The sequence below is a fragment of the Megalopta genalis genome, chromosome 1 (genome assembly GCF_051020955.1).
Source record: "Megalopta genalis isolate 19385.01 chromosome 1, iyMegGena1_principal, whole genome shotgun sequence".
NCBI lineage: Eukaryota > Metazoa > Arthropoda > Insecta > Hymenoptera > Halictidae > Megalopta > Megalopta genalis.
In genome coordinates this window covers 25,050,872-25,068,191 of record NC_135013.1, presented here as the reverse complement: position 1 = coordinate 25,068,191, position 17,320 = coordinate 25,050,872, and the positions used below count along the sequence as shown (strand labels likewise).

Genomic DNA, 17,320 nt, shown 5'->3' with positions numbered 1-17,320 from the left:
GATTCGAAATAGCTGATAGGTCACTGTGAAATAAATGCATTTCGCAGCATAAACCACTGTATAACGCGTGGAGTGCATTCTGCTTTGCTGTGTTCGATGCATTCGGTGCATCAAGAACTTTTGTTCCAATCGTGGTGTATACTTATTCGTTCCTGATCTCTAATTATCGAATTTTAAGTAAATTAGACTTCCTAATTTCGACAATTTCGATTTGGAATAGCTGTTAGGTCACTATAAAATAAATGCACTTCGCAGAGCGTAAGGGGAAAGAATGAAGATTGCACGATGCCTAGAAACAAAAATCGTGTGATTTGTCATTCGCAGCAACAATTTGCAAGAAAAAGTACGTTTGAATTCTTGCGTGAGAAGATTAAATGATCAGATTGCGATCGTTGGATCGCATGCAAGATTGCACGTCGTGCACTCGTCCGCATGTTTACCCATAATAATAGATAAATAAATTCGATTCGATTAAAATTGATCCGTGAACTCAGAACGAAAACGAAAGCAAAAGACGGAGGTATAATACCACAGCAAATAGATCCACAAGCGGAGATTGAAGATTGAGTGGGTTGGAATCACAGTGCGGCAAGTGAGATTTCCGAAAATGTTGACTTACGTCTTAAAATGTAATCTGTACGTGCCAAGATGATAAAAAGACAAGTGAGATAAACAATAAACTTACTATAAGACGTCGAAGTTACAAAGACGAGTGAAATAAATTACACGATTACCATAAATATTAAAAACACGAGCGAAATACGTGCCAAAGTAGCGACAAATTAACTTCGCTGCGAACGATCTCAAAAATCAATTCACACGATAGCACACAATATAACACTCCCTGCCTCCCGCTATGAGAAAAATCTGGCTCGCGCCACTGTGATTCCTACCCACTCGATCGAAACCGATCACTTCCACACAGAGCACACTCTGCCGAACGTTTCTCGGCGAAGTGCCGGAACAGCTGACCTAAACGAGCTGATCGAAAAGGCCCCGAAAAAGTGACTATTAAACGAACCGGCTAGTATTCCAGCCAGTGACACGATAACGGGCTAACGCAGAGCCGGGAAAGTGTCGCGAGACGACAGCGGCGCGAGTCGATCCTCTTCGATCAGCGGCAGAGGAACGACCCTGACCGGCGTTCAGATTGCCGTTGCTCGGCTTTAATCTCGCGAAGGGCCTGAATCCCCGAGGGAAGGTCTCGATCGTGTGTTCGCGGAGCCACGCGAGGCTGCTCCTCGCGTTCTACGTCGCGAGAATGGCCTCGCGAGCACAGGTGGTTGCAGGCTCTCTCCCTCTTCGGAAGAACGGTGGAGAGACCGAGAGAGGACCGCCTCGAGATCGTTCTGGGATTGCTAGTCGAGGATCACTGACCGGGTCTCCACTGGTCACACACGATCACAAGGCTGGATCACGAGGAGGATCGACGGGTTTCGCGTCGACGGATACATCGCGGTGCGGCTCGCAACGCGAGGCTCTGAGCTCGATCGACTGGCCGGGACGAGAGCCGTCGCGCGACTGAAACCGCTCTCTGCCCACAGCATCCCGATCCTTTCAACCCCGTTCATCCCCTACGCTGCTTTTGCCCACCGCCGCCTGCCGCGGCCCTCTCTCTTTCAGCCTCTTCCGCCCAGCACACGTGATTCCCTCTTATTTCACTCCCGGACCAGCTGTCGAGTGCGTTCAACGCTCGTTCGGATTACCGGAACGCCGGATCGCTTGTTTGGTTTGATCTCGTTTGGTTCCGGCCTGTCTTGGCCCCCCGTTTCGATGGTGTCCGCGGCGATCGAGGCCCCCGCCGCGCGATTCGTTCGTTCGCACCGATCTCCCGCGGTTCCGCGCTGATCTTGTTTAATCTGGTTTGTTTGATCTTGCTCGAGCGGCCGTCCCGTTTGATTTCGGCTGACCCGGTCGAAACGGCCTCGGTCCCGTTTCATTCGCATAATTTCACGGCGTTCGACGACCGATTCGACGCGACCTGCTCTTGTTTGAAGTCGCTTAATCTGGCACGAGCTGGCTTAATCTGGCTCGCTCGGGCTTAATCTCGTTCGAACGGGTTTCATTTCACTAATATGGTTTAGTATGGTTTGACGTGTTTTATATTATTTGTTTCGCGGCCTGATTCGCCGAGATATCTATGTCGAGTTCATTCGTTTCGCTGGATTTCGTTTAATCTACAATTATAATATTATAATATATAATATATAATATATAATATATAATATATAATATATAATATATAATATATAATATATAATATATAATATATAATATATAATATATAATATATAATATATAATATATAATATATAATATATAATATTTAATATATAATATATAATATATAATATATAATATATAATATATAATATATAATATATAATATATAATATATAATATTATAATATTATAATAAGAAATATATAATATATAATATTATAATATTATAATAAGAAATATTTCTTCCTTTTTCGCGAGTATTATTGTAACACTTGCGGTAAGTATAACATATACATCGAATAAATAACTCGCAAATGTATCTTTACGATATGAATAATCGTGAATTAAAATATTAGAGACCTGTCATTTTGACAGGTTCCGTAAATCTAGTGTTGAACAGAAAAGCAAACTCTGCTAAACTAGACGAAATCGAACTAAGACAGAGATACAGAAATTTCTCCCTAATTCGCGCTCAGATCGCGCACGGAAATGGACTATTTGGGAAGAGAAGTTGCGATCGTTCGAGCCTCGGGGCCACGTTTTTATGGTTGCTGGCACGTCGACTATGAAAACGAGTCGAAAGGCTCGATTAATTGTGCTTCTCTTCCCAAGTCTGTCCATTTTTGTGCGGAATCTGAGCGCGAATTAGAGAGAAATTTCTGTATTTTTGTTTGTCTTAGTTCGATTTCGTCTAGTTTGACAGAGTTTGCTTTTTTGTTTAACGCTAGATTTACGGAACATGTCAAAATGACAGGTCACTAATATTTTAATTTACGATTATTCATATCGTAAAGATACATTTGTGAGTTATTTATTCAATGTATATGTTGTGCTTACGGCAAATGTTACAATAATACTTGTTAAAGATCAGAATAAATGTCTTATTGTTACTTTTATAAACTAATATAAAACAGCTGTTTTTTGTGCTCCGTAAATCTAGCGTTAATCTAGTGTAATCTGGATCAATTTCGTTCAGTCTAACAGCTTTGATATAGGATTCAATTCGACCTATTTTGCATTTTATCCAAATCGATTTGTCTTCATCTGACTGGTATGATTTGTTCTGGTTTGATTGATTGATTTATTTCTCGAATTTATTTGCTTATCGAATATATACGGGAAGTTATCCATTAGTTATAATAAAAGTTATAATAAAAAAACACAAGGACAAATATAGGCTACTGTTTTGTCTTAATCTGACTGGTATAGTTTGTTCTGGTTTGATTTATTTATTTATTTCTCGAATTTATTTGCTTATCGAATATATACGGGAAGTTATCCATTAGTCATAAAATTACAAATAAAAAAAACACAAAGACAAATATAGGCTACTGTTTTGTCTTGATCTGTCTGGTATGGTTTGTTCTGGTTTGATTGATTGATTTATTTCTCGAATTTATTTGCTTATCGAATATGTATGGGAAGTTATCCATTAGTCGTAAAATTATAAATAAAAAGAACACAAAGACAAATATAGGCTACTGTTTTGTCTTGATCTGACTAGTATGATTTGTTCTGGTTTGATTTATTTATTTATTTCTCGAATTTATTTGCTTATTGAATATATATGGGAAGTTATCCATTAGTTATAATAAAAGTTATAATAAAAAAACACAAAGACAAATATAGGCTACTGTTTTGTCTTGATCTGACTGGTATGGTTTGTTCTGGTTTGATTGATTGATTTATTTCTCGAATTTATTTGCTTATGAAATATATATGGGAAGTTATCCATTAGTCGTAAAATTATAAATAAAAAGAACACAAAGACAAATATAGGCTACTGTTTTGTCTTAATCTGACTGGTATAGTTTGTTCTGGTTTGATTGACTGATTTATTTCTTGAATCTATTTGCTTATTAAATATGTACAAGAAGTTATCCATCAGTTATAAAATTGTAAAAAAAATTCCAAAGACAGATACAGGGGTTAGGCTACTGTTTCGTCCAGTTTGATCACCCACGATCCGAGTCGATTCAATTCGTCCGGCTCGGATCTGCATTCGAATGAACGAATCTCGTTCAATCTGATTCTATTTATCTTAGCTCGCTTTCGTCCAGTTTGGCACAGTTTGCTTCGCATTTAATCTAATGTAATCTGGATCAATTCCGTTCGGTCTAGCGGCTCTGATATATGATTTAGTTTGACCCGTTTTGATTTTATCTAGTCGAAATCGATTTGTCTTCGTTCAGTTTCGTCTAGTCTGACATAATTTTCACTGTTCCGGCTTTAATCCTGCCCAAATTCGACCGCCCCTCGAAACAGCCTCGCGATACCCTAACACAATATCCAGCATCAAGTAACGGAACAACTTGACTCGTTAGAACATGAATAGCAAAGTTACTCGGTTTCTGCTGTGCCACCCGGTGTACAGGGTGGTTCACTAAAATGCTGTTACAAAGCAATATCTCCGTTATCGTTAACGATACTAAAAACTGCTAAAGGAACAAATTGTATGGTTCGAAGGGAGACGTGTTTCAGTCGAAATCATTTCTTTTCAGAGGTCATATTTTTCGAGATTTCAAGGTCATCGATGCTTTTTTAAACGAAAACGTATATTTCTATCACTGTATCGTGATAGCTAAGCTCAAGACGAATCCAACGACCTATAGCAATATGACCTTCGCGTGACCTTAAACCGGTCGAGCATCACACTAATCGTCGCAATTTGAATTGTCGCGCCGAAATTGGCTGCGACTTAAAAAATGTGCAGAAGCCAACGGTAATAATTTTGAACATCTACTCGAAATAAATTTGTTTCATTGTAGATCTCTCTGTTACAGTTATTTCAGCATTCGCGTTCATTCCTAAATATTTTAGGCTTAATTTATTCGTACTCAAGGTCACGCGGAGGTCATGCTATCACAGGTCATTGGATTCGTTTCGATCTTAGCCGTCACGATATAACGATAGAAATACCTAATCCCATTTAAAAAACCATCGACGACCTTGAAATCTCCGAAAATATGACCTTCGAGAAAAAAACTATTTCCACCGCAATACGTGTCCCTTCGAACCGTGCAATCTGTTCCTCTAGCATTTTCGAGTATCATTAAAGATAACGGAAACATTGCTTTGCGAACAGCTTCGGCGAGCCACCCTGTGCAGCACCGAATTGATTTCGTTCGCTTCACGCCGCTGCGCTGGAAACAATAACACGCCGGTGCAGATAAAATCGTTTCGGCCGCCCTCATAATATTGACGGCTCTTGCGGAATTGATTTCCCTGCGAAATTTATTTATCTATCAAAGAAAGCGTCAACAACGGGCCGATGAAATGTTGATTCGACCAAGTGTTCCCGCATCTGCGTGCGCCACGAGTGCGTACCCCCCCTACCCTCCCCCCGGTACGCGGCGGGCTCTTCGTGAATTACAGTTTGAAATTTGTCCAGGGCAGAGGTTTTTGTCCCTGAAGAGGGTTTAATTGGTCCTTGGCGTGACGGTGCCGGAGCGTGTTTGGAAAACGGAGACGAGGATCGCGAGGGGTTTCTAGGTGGCCGCCGGGTTCGCCTGGTGTTTGAGGGTCGTCGTTGCCGAGCAGGGGATGAAGAGTATCTCCGCGTGTGCCGATGGTTTTGTTTCGTCTGGATAAATCTCTCGTTCTTCTCGTGCACCGAGAAATCAGGCTCGCCGAGGACACGCGGAAATGCGGACGACGTGTTCACCGTTCGTCGTATCACGTTCCAATATTTTGTAGGACACCTCGAATCGTCGATGACACAATTGCGACAAAATAGACGTTCTTTGCTGACAATGTATAAAATACGATAAAATACGATAAGATCCTATCTTATCTTATTTTATTAATATTTAATTATCTTATTAATCCCACTAAATCCTATTTAGTGGGATTCAAGGGCTCTAAGTATCACGCTGTGCGTTAGAATTTTCAATAATTATGTGAACACACAGAATTCATTCGATGTTCTCTTTGAATCTCTTAAGCGAGATTAATTTTCAAATACGAATGTTATTCGTTTTCTTTTTTAACCGATACAGATTTTCGTGAAGGGAGAATCAAGATTTGTTTCGATTTTGATGAAAAGATGATCAAAGTTTGTTTCGAGTTCGTTAAGAGAAGAATCAAAGACTGAAAGTGAATGAAGACGAGCACGAAACACGAGGATTGTCTCGTTCTATGAGCGCTTATTGTAGCTTATTGTAGCTTATTATAAATTATTACTAAACCTACCAAACAGTGATAGAGCAAATTTTTTATAACAGCGAGAAGATCGGCATTATTTAGATTTTGCAAAGTTTTTATTATAAAACTAGCTCCAATGATTTATTCAAGTATTTTCTATGAGAGAGTCTCTGAAGTTTGCAGAATTGCAAAATAAGAGAACGGTCATTTTGACCGCGATAACGTAGCTGGGGAAAAAACCGTGGTACAATAAATTCTGCCTAATTAACGCTCAAATTGTACACAAAAATGGACAATTTGGGAAGAGGAGATGCGATTATTCGAGTCTTGCGGCTCGTTTTTATAGTTACCGATTATCAATGACTATAAAATAATATATTATATATATTATAATTAATATTATATTACAAATATTATAATAAATATTATATATAGTTTATATAGTATATAGTATTTAGTATATATATAATATTTATTGTAATATTTGTAATATTTAGTATAAAAAATTATATATATATACAATTATAATATTATTTATATATCTATATATATATATATATATATATATATATATATATACATATAAATATTACAATAAATATTATATATATACTAAATACTATATACTATACTATATACTAAATACTATATATTACTATACTAAATATATACTTAATATTATATTATAAATAGTATAATACTATATAATACTACTAATATATATATATATATATATACATAATATATGTATAATAATTGTATCCTCTCTTTCCAAATTGTCCATTTTTGTGCACAATCTGAGCATCAATTAGGGAGAACTTACTATATCTTTTTCCAAACTGAACTAAAAACGACTTGAATATTGCGTAAATATTGGCGACTAGTTTATTTAGTATCCACGACGACTAAAAATACCATTTTTACATTTTGGAGCGACAGCCAAAAGTAAAGAACCCCAGTTTGTTAACCGTTTTAATATTCGACATTAATCGACACGCGAAAGTGTTCAATTTCCAAACAGCAAATTCGATCAATCAAATACAAAATACTATAGCGCGTTGGGAAGAATTTACCGTACAAGAACCTGAGAGAGGAAACGAAAGAAGTTCGTACGTTATATCGAGGAGGAACGGTGAATAAACCGCGTACGAAAAGTCTCGGTGAAATCTCGGGCCGAGTCTCGCGTTCGCACGTAGAATGGTCGAAACTGCTTCGTAGCGTCTCGCGCATTTGTCTCCGCTCGTGCTCCTGTTCGCCGAAGTTCCTCTCTTCTCGTTCCTCGGCGCGGCTCGATCGCAGTAACGGTGTCGACGACCGAAATTCCAGACGATTTTCATCGACAGTTCCCGTTGTTCGCGGCCGATCGATCGGAACAACAGAGCTTCTTGCCGATGGACGTCCGCCGCGCGGCTTTCGCCACCATCTTGATCGCGCGCGAATGAATTGCGGCCGAGGATCGATCGATCCCCCCGGCTTGGGGCGCGCCGCGCCGCTCCGCTCCGCGTCGCCGAACAATACCGCCATTTTCTGCATTGCGATCCATTGTTCGATCACCCGGCGACGGTATTCGCCGGCGTTCGAAACATTATCCCGAGAACGGCTCGGGATTAATCGCGGCCGCGAATATCATCGCGTTTTAACCGGGCCCGAAAGGGGCGCCGGATCGATCCGGACGAGTCGAGGATCACCGGCCATCAATTAAATCCCCGTTCGACGGGATCGACGACGATTAATCGAGCTGGCAAACAATATCCCGGGGTCCCGATTTCACTCTGATTTCCACTCTGATTTCCAGCCTGATTTCCACCCCCTTACTTTTGCCGGTGCTGCAGCTTCTCCGCTCCTCTCGACCCCGTTTCTTATGAACACGTACAGTAGCGGTCGTAAATTCGAAACGATGAATTTATTTGTCAGTTGTTCGCTCATTCTTTGATCGTTACTTGTTCGGTTAGTTGGCTCGTCGATGGATCAGAAACTGCACGGAATTTTGTCGAAGACGAAATTTGTATAGATTTTTCGTACATTTTCAAACGATTCCGTAAAGTTTCAAATCGATTTGTTTGTCAATATTGTTTTACAGAATTCTGAAACAAATTCTGTGTGCGAACATTTTTCAGTGCGAAGGAGGGAACCAGTTCAGCTGTGAACAGGACGCTGCAATTGCGATCAAAGTCAGTATACTCGCATGAAACGATTTTTATACATTCTTCTAACATTGACAAGCAATTTTATAAAGTTCCAAATCGATGCGTTTGTCTGTATTGTTTTAAAAAATTCTGAAAGTTTGTCTTTCTTCTCGTGTTCGATGAAGAAGGGAACCATTCCAGTTGTGAACAAGACGTTGTAATTATGAACAAAGTCAGTATACTCGCATGAAACGATTTTTATACATTCTTCTAACATTGACAAGCAATTTTATAAAGTTCCAAATCGATGCGTTCGTCTGTATTGTTTTAAAAAATTCTGAAAATTTGTCTTTTTTTTAGTGTTCGACAAAGAAAGGAACAAAACGTTGTAACTATGAACAAAGTCAGTATACTCGCATGAATCGATTTTTATACATTTTTCAAACATTGGCAAGCAATTTTATAAAGTTTCACATCGATGCGTTTGTCTATATTGTTTTAAAAAATTCTGAAAGTTTGTCTTTCTTTTAGTGTTCGACAAAGAAAGGAACAAAACGTTGTAACTATGAACAAAGTCAGTATACTCGCATGAATCGATTTTTATACATTTTTCAAACATTGGCAAGCAATTTTATAAAGTTTCACATCGATGCGTTTGTCTATATTGTTTTAAAAAATTCTGAAAGTTTGTCTTTCTTTTAGTGTTCGACAAAGAAAGGAACAAAACGTTGTAACTATGAACAAAGTCAGTATACTCGCATGAATCGGTTTTTATACATTTTTCAAACATTGACAAGCAATTTTATAAAGTTTCACATCGATGCGTTTGTCTATATTGTTTTAAAAAATTCTGAAAGTTTGTCTTTTTTTTAGTGTTCGACAAAGAAAGGAACAAGACGTTGTAACTGTGAACAAAATCAGTACACTCGCATGGAACTATTTTTATACATTCTTCAAACATTGGCAAGCAATTTTATAAAGTTTCAAATCGATGCTTTTGTCCGTATTGTTTCAAAAAATTCTGAACGTTTGTCTTGTTTTCTTTTTTAGTGTTCAAGAAGGGAACCATTTCATCTGTGAACAGGACGCTGTAACTATGAACAAAGTCAGTATACTCGCACGAAACGATTTGTATACATTCTTCAAACATTGACAAGCAATTTCATAAAGTTTCAAATCGATGCTTTTGTCCGTATTGTTTCAAAAAATTCTGAAAGTTTGTCTTGTTTTCTTTTTTAGTGTTCAAGAAGGGAACCATTTCATCTGTGAACAGGACGCTGTAACTGTAAACAAAATCAGTACCTCCGGATGACGAAATAATTTTTACACATTCTTCAAACATTGATGAACAATTTCACAAAGTTTCGTATCGACATGTTTCTCAGTATCGTTTTCAAAATTTCTTTAAAATCACCATGACCTCTATCACCCTAATCTCCACAATTGTATCCCAATTAATTACTTCGTCAACATTCTTGCGAATCTTAATAAAATTGAAAAATTATCCTTTCAAATCTGACAATGAGTAAATAAGTAAACAAAGTGTTGAACGAGATACCAAATGATTATACGCATAATAAGAGAAGTCCTCCATTTGACAATGTTTCGATTAGCTCGCTTTTGTGCGATAGATGCAGATTTATTGCTTCTTACTTCGAATTTACCGTTGCTCGCGGTAGCATAATCGCTTTGCGCCGGTTCACCATATCCGCGAGTTAATCCGTAAAAATACGGTTTGGTATCTGCAGTCACGGAGTGGCAGTATTACAGTAGTTCGCGATAATCGTTGAGAGAACGGCTGCAGCGACTGTTACAGCGAACTTCCGTTTGAAATTCTGCGGGAGTTGATGAAGCGGATGTTTAAGTTTCTCGTCGAGATTTCGAGTGCACGCTAGAGTTACAACAGTGTAATGCAATACACGCGGTATTCGGGGTCTGGAATATTAACAACGTAAAACGAGCGAGGCAACGAAAGACTTTCGTAAAACGCAGACAATTTGGCATTGAACGCGTCAAGATTCGTTTTCGCATCAAAGAACTGCCGTTCACGATTGATGGATCGCGGAACAAAAGAAACTGGCAAGCAGCTTGCAATCTCGGTGTCCAGAAACAATGATCGATATCGCAGCGCGACTATTCGAGACCTTGGACAACGCGAGTCCGAAGCCAAACCGGCGGATTTTTGGCACACATTTTTCGCAAACCGAGAAAAAAGCCTTGTTTCTCTCGCGTATCGTGAAATCGTTACGTCACAATGCGGAGACGAAAGTTAGCATGATCGATCGACGTTCTGGCCATCGGGGAATTAGCCGAGCCAGAATTTTGCTACTGCCGTTCCGTGCTCTGCGATTTCCATTGAACTTCGACCCTGGATATTCCGGCAATAATTGCTGAGATTACTCTTTGAAAGCTAGTGATAAATACCGCAGCAGTATTTTTTTTTCAAAGATCGATTAATCGGGTCAATCTAGACGATCAAAAATTAGTCTCTCTTGAGCGGAGATCCAATTTCGGTGATCGATAACCGGATTGGAATTCTGCTGTATTTGAATGTCTTTTGAAAGTTTTGGAGTTTAATAACTATTGAAGTTAGCTTCTATTGAAGTTTAATAACTTCAATTGCTAAAGAATGTTCTTAGTATATAAAAGTGTTTAGGAGATAGGCATGCAACAATGTTCTGCGATCACGGGACGCGATATACTTTTTTATATTTTAATTAAAATTTACTAACAAAGAAATAAATGTACAGATTGCATTGGAATAAAACTGTACCAGATAATCTGACCTGTATGTTATTGACGACCAGTGATTCAGAATTAATATTTTTCGTGCAAAACTAGCGCCAGTTTACTGCTGAAAACAAAAATAAAGTTCGAAATAGAAATTTAAAAACAGCGCTGTTTGTGACAAGTAGCGCTCCTTGCGGTGAAATATCGAAGCTCGATTCGGAGTCCGTACAGCGCCAATTGATGCAGTGGCGAAACGCTCGAACTGTTAGTCGAATTCAACTGTCGGTAATTTTGGCTACTGGTTTCAGCAATTTGCCACCAATTGGCGCTGTACGGACCTCGAACGAAGCTTCAGTTTTTCGCCACAAGAGGCACTACAATCGCCTACTTCTGCTCAACGCAGGGTCTCCGAAAATCGCTAATAATGGCATAATTAAAGCAAAAACAATTTATCACGAGCATGGAATTATTTAGGAGAATTTGCTGCAACGATTCCATAACAATAAAACAGATAACAAAACCGCAGAACATAATTAATTAATATGGTGAATAATCAAACTTCAAAAAGCAAATTGATTGTTTTCCAGCGTTGTCATTTGTTTTTTTATATGATATCGAAACAATAAACTCTCCTAAACAATACTGTGCCTTTGCTTTATTGTTTTATGCTCTCATTTTGTCATGATTAATATTTTATTATTTATATAAGGTAACATTGAATCAAAAATGATTTCGAAGTAAATAATACTGGAATTACAATCATTACACACTACTTTTATTATCCAATTCCAATTTCCATATCACAGTAACATTTATTAATATCAGTTAATGTTTTTAATCGAATAATTAATATAATTTCTCAAGTTTTATTTAAAATAACAAAATGTGGATCAATGTAATATTTGTATAATTTAATTCACTTACTGAGGAGAAATAAATATTTATTTATTACACGTTGATATTTCTTGTTGCGTTCAAACTTTCCTTCCTTTATAATGTATCTAGCGCAATTTAATATATAAACTTCCCGTTTACATATTAGAAAAATACCCTGTCCTCCAAATAAAAATTATTAGGGATATTCAATGGCCCCACCGTATCTTGCAAATCAATCTTTCTTGAATAACATTTGGAGACAAATATTTTACAAATCAGTCTTGTCTTAACAAATGTGCATGCAGAGATAAACAGTATTTTACAAAGCACGAGTTAATATAATCGTAACATTATTTAAATCTGCAACTACAGCGTAATGTATTTTTCGTAAAATGATACAGAATATAGTATTATTATTGTTCGTTTATAACAATTACAGCAGCATTTATACACAGAACAGGGTTGTTTTTATTGAATTGTTCAAACCTCCTTAATTTCATTCCATATTACCATCCAGGACTTTATGTTTGCCTTTAGATGATATATTTTGGCAGATCTGCAAACTTACAGCTCGTGTCATTTTACATGTTTGCTACGTATAGTTTTAAACGTGTAGACAAATGCAAACGACTTAGGAAATAGTGGATTGAGAAATATTCCTTCGACGTGTGAGCGATCATCCTTTGATTGTCAAGGAATCTATACGCGTCTTTTTATTTATGATTTATGAATTAAATGAATAAAAAAATATTAAAAAAGTAAAAGGTACTGAATTCACCCGGATACAAGACAAAATCTTTTGTGTATTTCAAAAACAATTGTAAAATAGAAACGTTGCTGGCTTGCACAATGTGGTTAGATTAGAAATTTTCGTCGATTTATTAAGTGGACCATGGCTACCCTATGTATTTTGATGGGACGTACTAGTTTCCTGAAAGAAAACATAAATCATCAGTACAATTTTTAATTCATTTCTAGCAACAACTAATTCTATTATTTCACATATGAAATATATGTAACTTGAACAAATGTTAATGCTCGTGTCGGTTTTACCTGACTACAAGAAGGCCGCTAAAACTGTGCTCTACCGTTAGGTTGAAAAATTCAAGCAGCAATAATTTTTTCATTAACATAATATACAGGATGTGCCAAAAATCATTGTACAAGTGGACAAGGGGTTTTACATGTAAAAATATGACGAAAGAAAAGAATAACATTTTTCCATTTAAGGCACCGTTTTCGAAAAAAGTTACGTTGAAAAAATAAAACTATTGAATAGGAATCAAGAAACGCGTCTGACCATGATGTACCAGGTCTATTTGTCGCCATACTACAAGCCACAAGAACTTGACACACCTTCCAACTCAGTTTTCTGGAAAACAAAATCTTAAATGAAAAAATGTTACACTTTTCTTCGACTTATTTTTACACGTAGAATCACTACCTGGCCGGTTGTACCACGATTTTCGATACACCCTGTATAGACATATACATATACACAATATGTACACATATATATATATATATTGCATTTAGCTTAACTTACATATTACATTAGTTTTTTTTAACTATAGTAGTTTTATATTAAACATGAACACTCACTACCTACAATTCCAAAATCTTCTTATATAAAAGTATAGGAACTTAAAAGTTTTTCTCTTGTTGTGAAACTTCATATTGCTAATATAAATATCGTCTTGTATTCGGGAGAATAAAATATGTGACTTTAAACATTTTTGGATTTAGCAATTGAAGAAATAACGTGAAAAACTTGCTACTGTTAAATAACTGTAGTTATGAAATTGGAATACATATGGTCCCTTCATTAAATGTAGGATTTTGTACAATATCAAGCAAGATATGCTAATATCAGTTTGCGGTATTCAACAAATAATAACATATATGTGTCCATAAACTGAATGAGTAATTAATGTAAAAAAAGTATTAATATGAGAAAAATGTACCACATTTTGGAATGATATACAGAAATTAACACAAAGCTTATACGCTTCACGATACAGGACCTACGTTTATAATTTTGAACAATATTGAAAAACCAATTGTATTTCGAATTAATTTTCAATTTCTAACTGATATCATTTTATATACTCTGCTGTAGGTATTTACTGGCAGTGTTCACTCCAATTCATCCTTTAAGCAGTTTAATAGAATTTTCAAGTTGAAAAATTTAGACAGACAAATTTATTATTTTCTTTACTTTATTGAAACATGTTGAATTCTGTTTTTGAAAATAAAAAAAGATATAAACATTTTTTAATTTATAGTAATGCTGAAGACAGAAATAATAGTAAAAGTAGTGATCATTATGATATTAATGATATTAATAGTAATTGTGATAATCATATCAATAGTAACATCTACTATAACAATAATACTTATAACAGGTAACAATGTAGTCCTATATTGTTCAACTTCTTTACAATTTCTTATTCTAAACAACTGCTTAAAAGTTGTTATAGAGTATAAAATAGTAAATAATTTTATTAGTCACAGAATGGCAACTTCGACTTTTACTTCAATTTTTATATCTGACACAATCATTTGGCACATAAATGGTACTCGCATCTTCACTCTCTTAAAGATACTTATCTTTAAATAGGACCCAGAACTGTTAGAAATAGCCAAGAGAATAGGTTTTAAAGTAAACATGTTTTCTATCTGCCTCTGCAGAAGACAATATGAGGTCGCTTGATCCAGTCGAAATTAATAAGAGACTGCAACAACTTTTTAATAAGGAAGATCCCTCTAATTAAAAATATTATTTTTTTATAAGGAAGGCTCAATTACGACTGGTAATATCGATGTTTTAGTGCAGAAATTTTGATGATCCTAGGTATTGGAACATCGAAATATCTGACCAAAAGGACCCAGAATTGTTAGAAATGGTCAAGAGAACGTGTCTTTAAATGAATATGCTCTTATCTGCCTCTATAGAAGACAGTATGAGGTCACTTGATTCAATCGACGTAATGCTACTTATCTTCAAATTTTCAATATGTAAATAAGGAATAAGAAAACATATTACACCTTCTGTATTACTCTATACCTTATTACCTAAGTATGAATTAAGTCAAGACGAACTTGTCATTCTGTTGTAACTCAAAGTTATCCACAAATGATCCCAGATATGTGAAATAAGTAGGATGAATATCTATATACCAAGAAAATATGAGAGTGTGATGTCAAACTTAATGGTAGCCCATTATACAACCAATCCTAAAATTTTCAATTTATGTTTTGCACAAAATAGAGCAGAGACACATATATACATATGAAATATTTGTACATACATATACAGGATATTTAACAACAAGTTGGAGAAAATTCAAGGGCTGATTTATGACAATATAAAATAAAAATCGAGAAGAAAAATCACTATTGGTCGATTTTAATAGTTAGAAACCGCATTTCTTCATTCTTCATTTTCATTATTATATTGTCATGGAAAATCATCCTTTGAATTTTCTCTAACCTGTTATCGAACACCGTGTATATATACATATATTTATGAAATACTTTTCGCATCTCTTTTCTCACACATCTTATTTTATATTGGCTCGTATTTTAAGGGTGAGGACTCGATCGACGCTAAGGGTCACTGGATGAGGAAAGATAAAGGGAATAATGTTGGGTGTATGTTGGATCGAAGGCGAGCCAATGAACGCTCACCCTCTTCTTCATCTGATGTACAAGGCGGTGCACCGCTGACTGCGCCGCGAGAGGAAGTTGCTTGCATTAGTTCTTGGTCAGGACCATTTCGGTGCTCGTATAACAAAATATTTAATGTCTCTTCATAAATTCTGGCCTCTGGAAACTCAACCTAGGTATTGTGAATTGAAGCATTATTGTCATTCTTTACCTTCACTTACTATTATCTATATTTTTTAATTAATGTGGACATTTAATATTACCTTAGTGTGTTTTTTGTCAGTTGTATATACAATAGAGTGACAACAAACTTCTGCTCTCTTGCGGCCATGACCATAGAATGTCCAACAACATATTTCACTGGAGCCAATCACATCTTTAATAAATAGCACTCTGCCACTGAATCTAAGGGACAATTTGTCGAACAATTCTATGTTTTTTAACAGATTATCATCTGATGAACTGTAAAGACAAGGCTTTTTATATTTATTTGTTCTTTGCATTGTGGAATACTGCAATTTCTATGAAATGGGTAGTATCACCTTGTATACGAATATTTATTATTGTGTCTATTAATAAGCAATTTAACCACTGGTTTAGTAGTATTGCTAATTAATAATTGTTCTTCTTTTGGGGAAGTGATAAGTGGAACCCTACAAATAGGCTCTGCTTCTCTTTCCTTTCGAAGAAGTGCTTGCTCACACGATTCTGCTAATTCGCTGACACAATAAAACTTTGCTTCTGCTAGTAGTTCTGCCATTTCTTTAGTGCTCTCTGGTAATGGGACTGAGCCGTCCCTCAGGAAATTTAAAATTGTTCCAAAGTGTTTACCGGACCTATCTATTAATATCCACCCTGTGAATAAAATTCATAACATTTTGGTACAGAGTAACAATGGAAAAAGTAGGTAACTCGGAAGATATTAAACATAGCTTTGGGTATTGTCTTCTAACAGATTGTTATAATCCTTAACATTGTTTAAGGTCTAACAATGACTAATATAAGTATATTCAGAGTAATACAGGACTACTATCAAAGAAATAGACACTTTTATGAATATTGCGCCCTAACAGCTGCTGTGAATATTGATGAGGATGGTATTGCGTTTTTGCATTATAAGAGAATTACAATAAATAATATTTGTGACTTAATCACACAAACTTAAAGCCATACATTTAAAAATCATGTAAATATTTTGACTATAAAATACTTTGATTTATGTAAAACGTCATAACTGTCTATTTGTTTAACAGCAATCTTGTATAGCATTAGAATTGAATAATTACAAAACATCTCACCTTCGGAGTCAGTGATCATTTTCATGCGACCACTAAACATAGCACGTAACATAGTGTCATATTTTTGGAGTGTACCTACGGTTGTGTAGTGTAAGGAACCGCCGATATTGAGCTTGACGTACTCCGAAGGATATTTAATTCCTGCTTTGTGATCTCCGGACATAACGAACCACAACGAAGATAAACCGAAATCTCAAATATCGATGGTAACGAACGTTCGAATAAAAACGTTAAATGTCAAAATAAAAAATACGA

General features: G+C 36.2%; 2 protein-coding genes across 4 annotated transcripts in view; both read right to left on the bottom strand.

The window, feature by feature from the left end:
- LOC117227058 (monocarboxylate transporter 13) overlaps positions 1-1,521 on the bottom strand; it is a 237,556-nt gene extending 236,035 nt beyond the window's left edge. Inside the window, exon 1 of one of the 2 annotated variants that reach the window (XM_033482011.2) lies at positions 1,378-1,521. The gene's annotated coding sequence lies outside the window, so the exon portion shown is untranslated. The other variant, XM_033482098.2, reaches the window with a different exon arrangement.
- Positions 1,522-12,448: 10,927 nt separating this feature from the next.
- On the bottom strand, positions 12,449-17,228 carry LOC117226434 (BTB/POZ domain-containing adapter for CUL3-mediated RhoA degradation protein 3). Of its 2 annotated transcripts, XM_033480859.2 has the most exons (5): positions 17,066-17,228; positions 16,310-16,622; positions 16,031-16,229; positions 15,789-15,939; positions 12,449-13,029 (listed from the first exon to the last, which is right to left on the bottom strand). In XM_033480859.2, exons 1-5 carry the CDS (start codon positions 17,226-17,228, stop codon positions 13,022-13,024), a joined length of 834 nt encoding a protein of 277 aa, XP_033336750.1. In that variant the 3' UTR covers positions 12,449-13,021. The 2 variants fall into 2 exon arrangements, with proteins under 2 accessions (XP_033336750.1, XP_033336666.1); XM_033480775.2 differs by having other exon boundaries at positions 12,449-15,939.
- Positions 17,229-17,320: the final 92 nt, after the last annotated feature.

Excerpts from the sequence above, each read along its gene's own strand:
- LOC117226434 (XM_033480775.2), bottom strand. The coding sequence starts at position 17,228 with ATGTCCGGAGATCACAAAGCAGGAATTAAATATCCTTCGGAGTACGTC. Across the intron at positions 16,623-17,065 it reads AATGATCACTGACTCCGAAG|GGTGGATATTAATAGATAGG; the intron begins GTGAGATGTTTT and ends TTTTATTCACAG. Across the intron at positions 15,940-16,030 it reads CTGACAAAAAACACACTAAG|GTTGAGTTTCCAGAGGCCAG; the intron begins GTAATATTAAAT and ends CACAATACCTAG.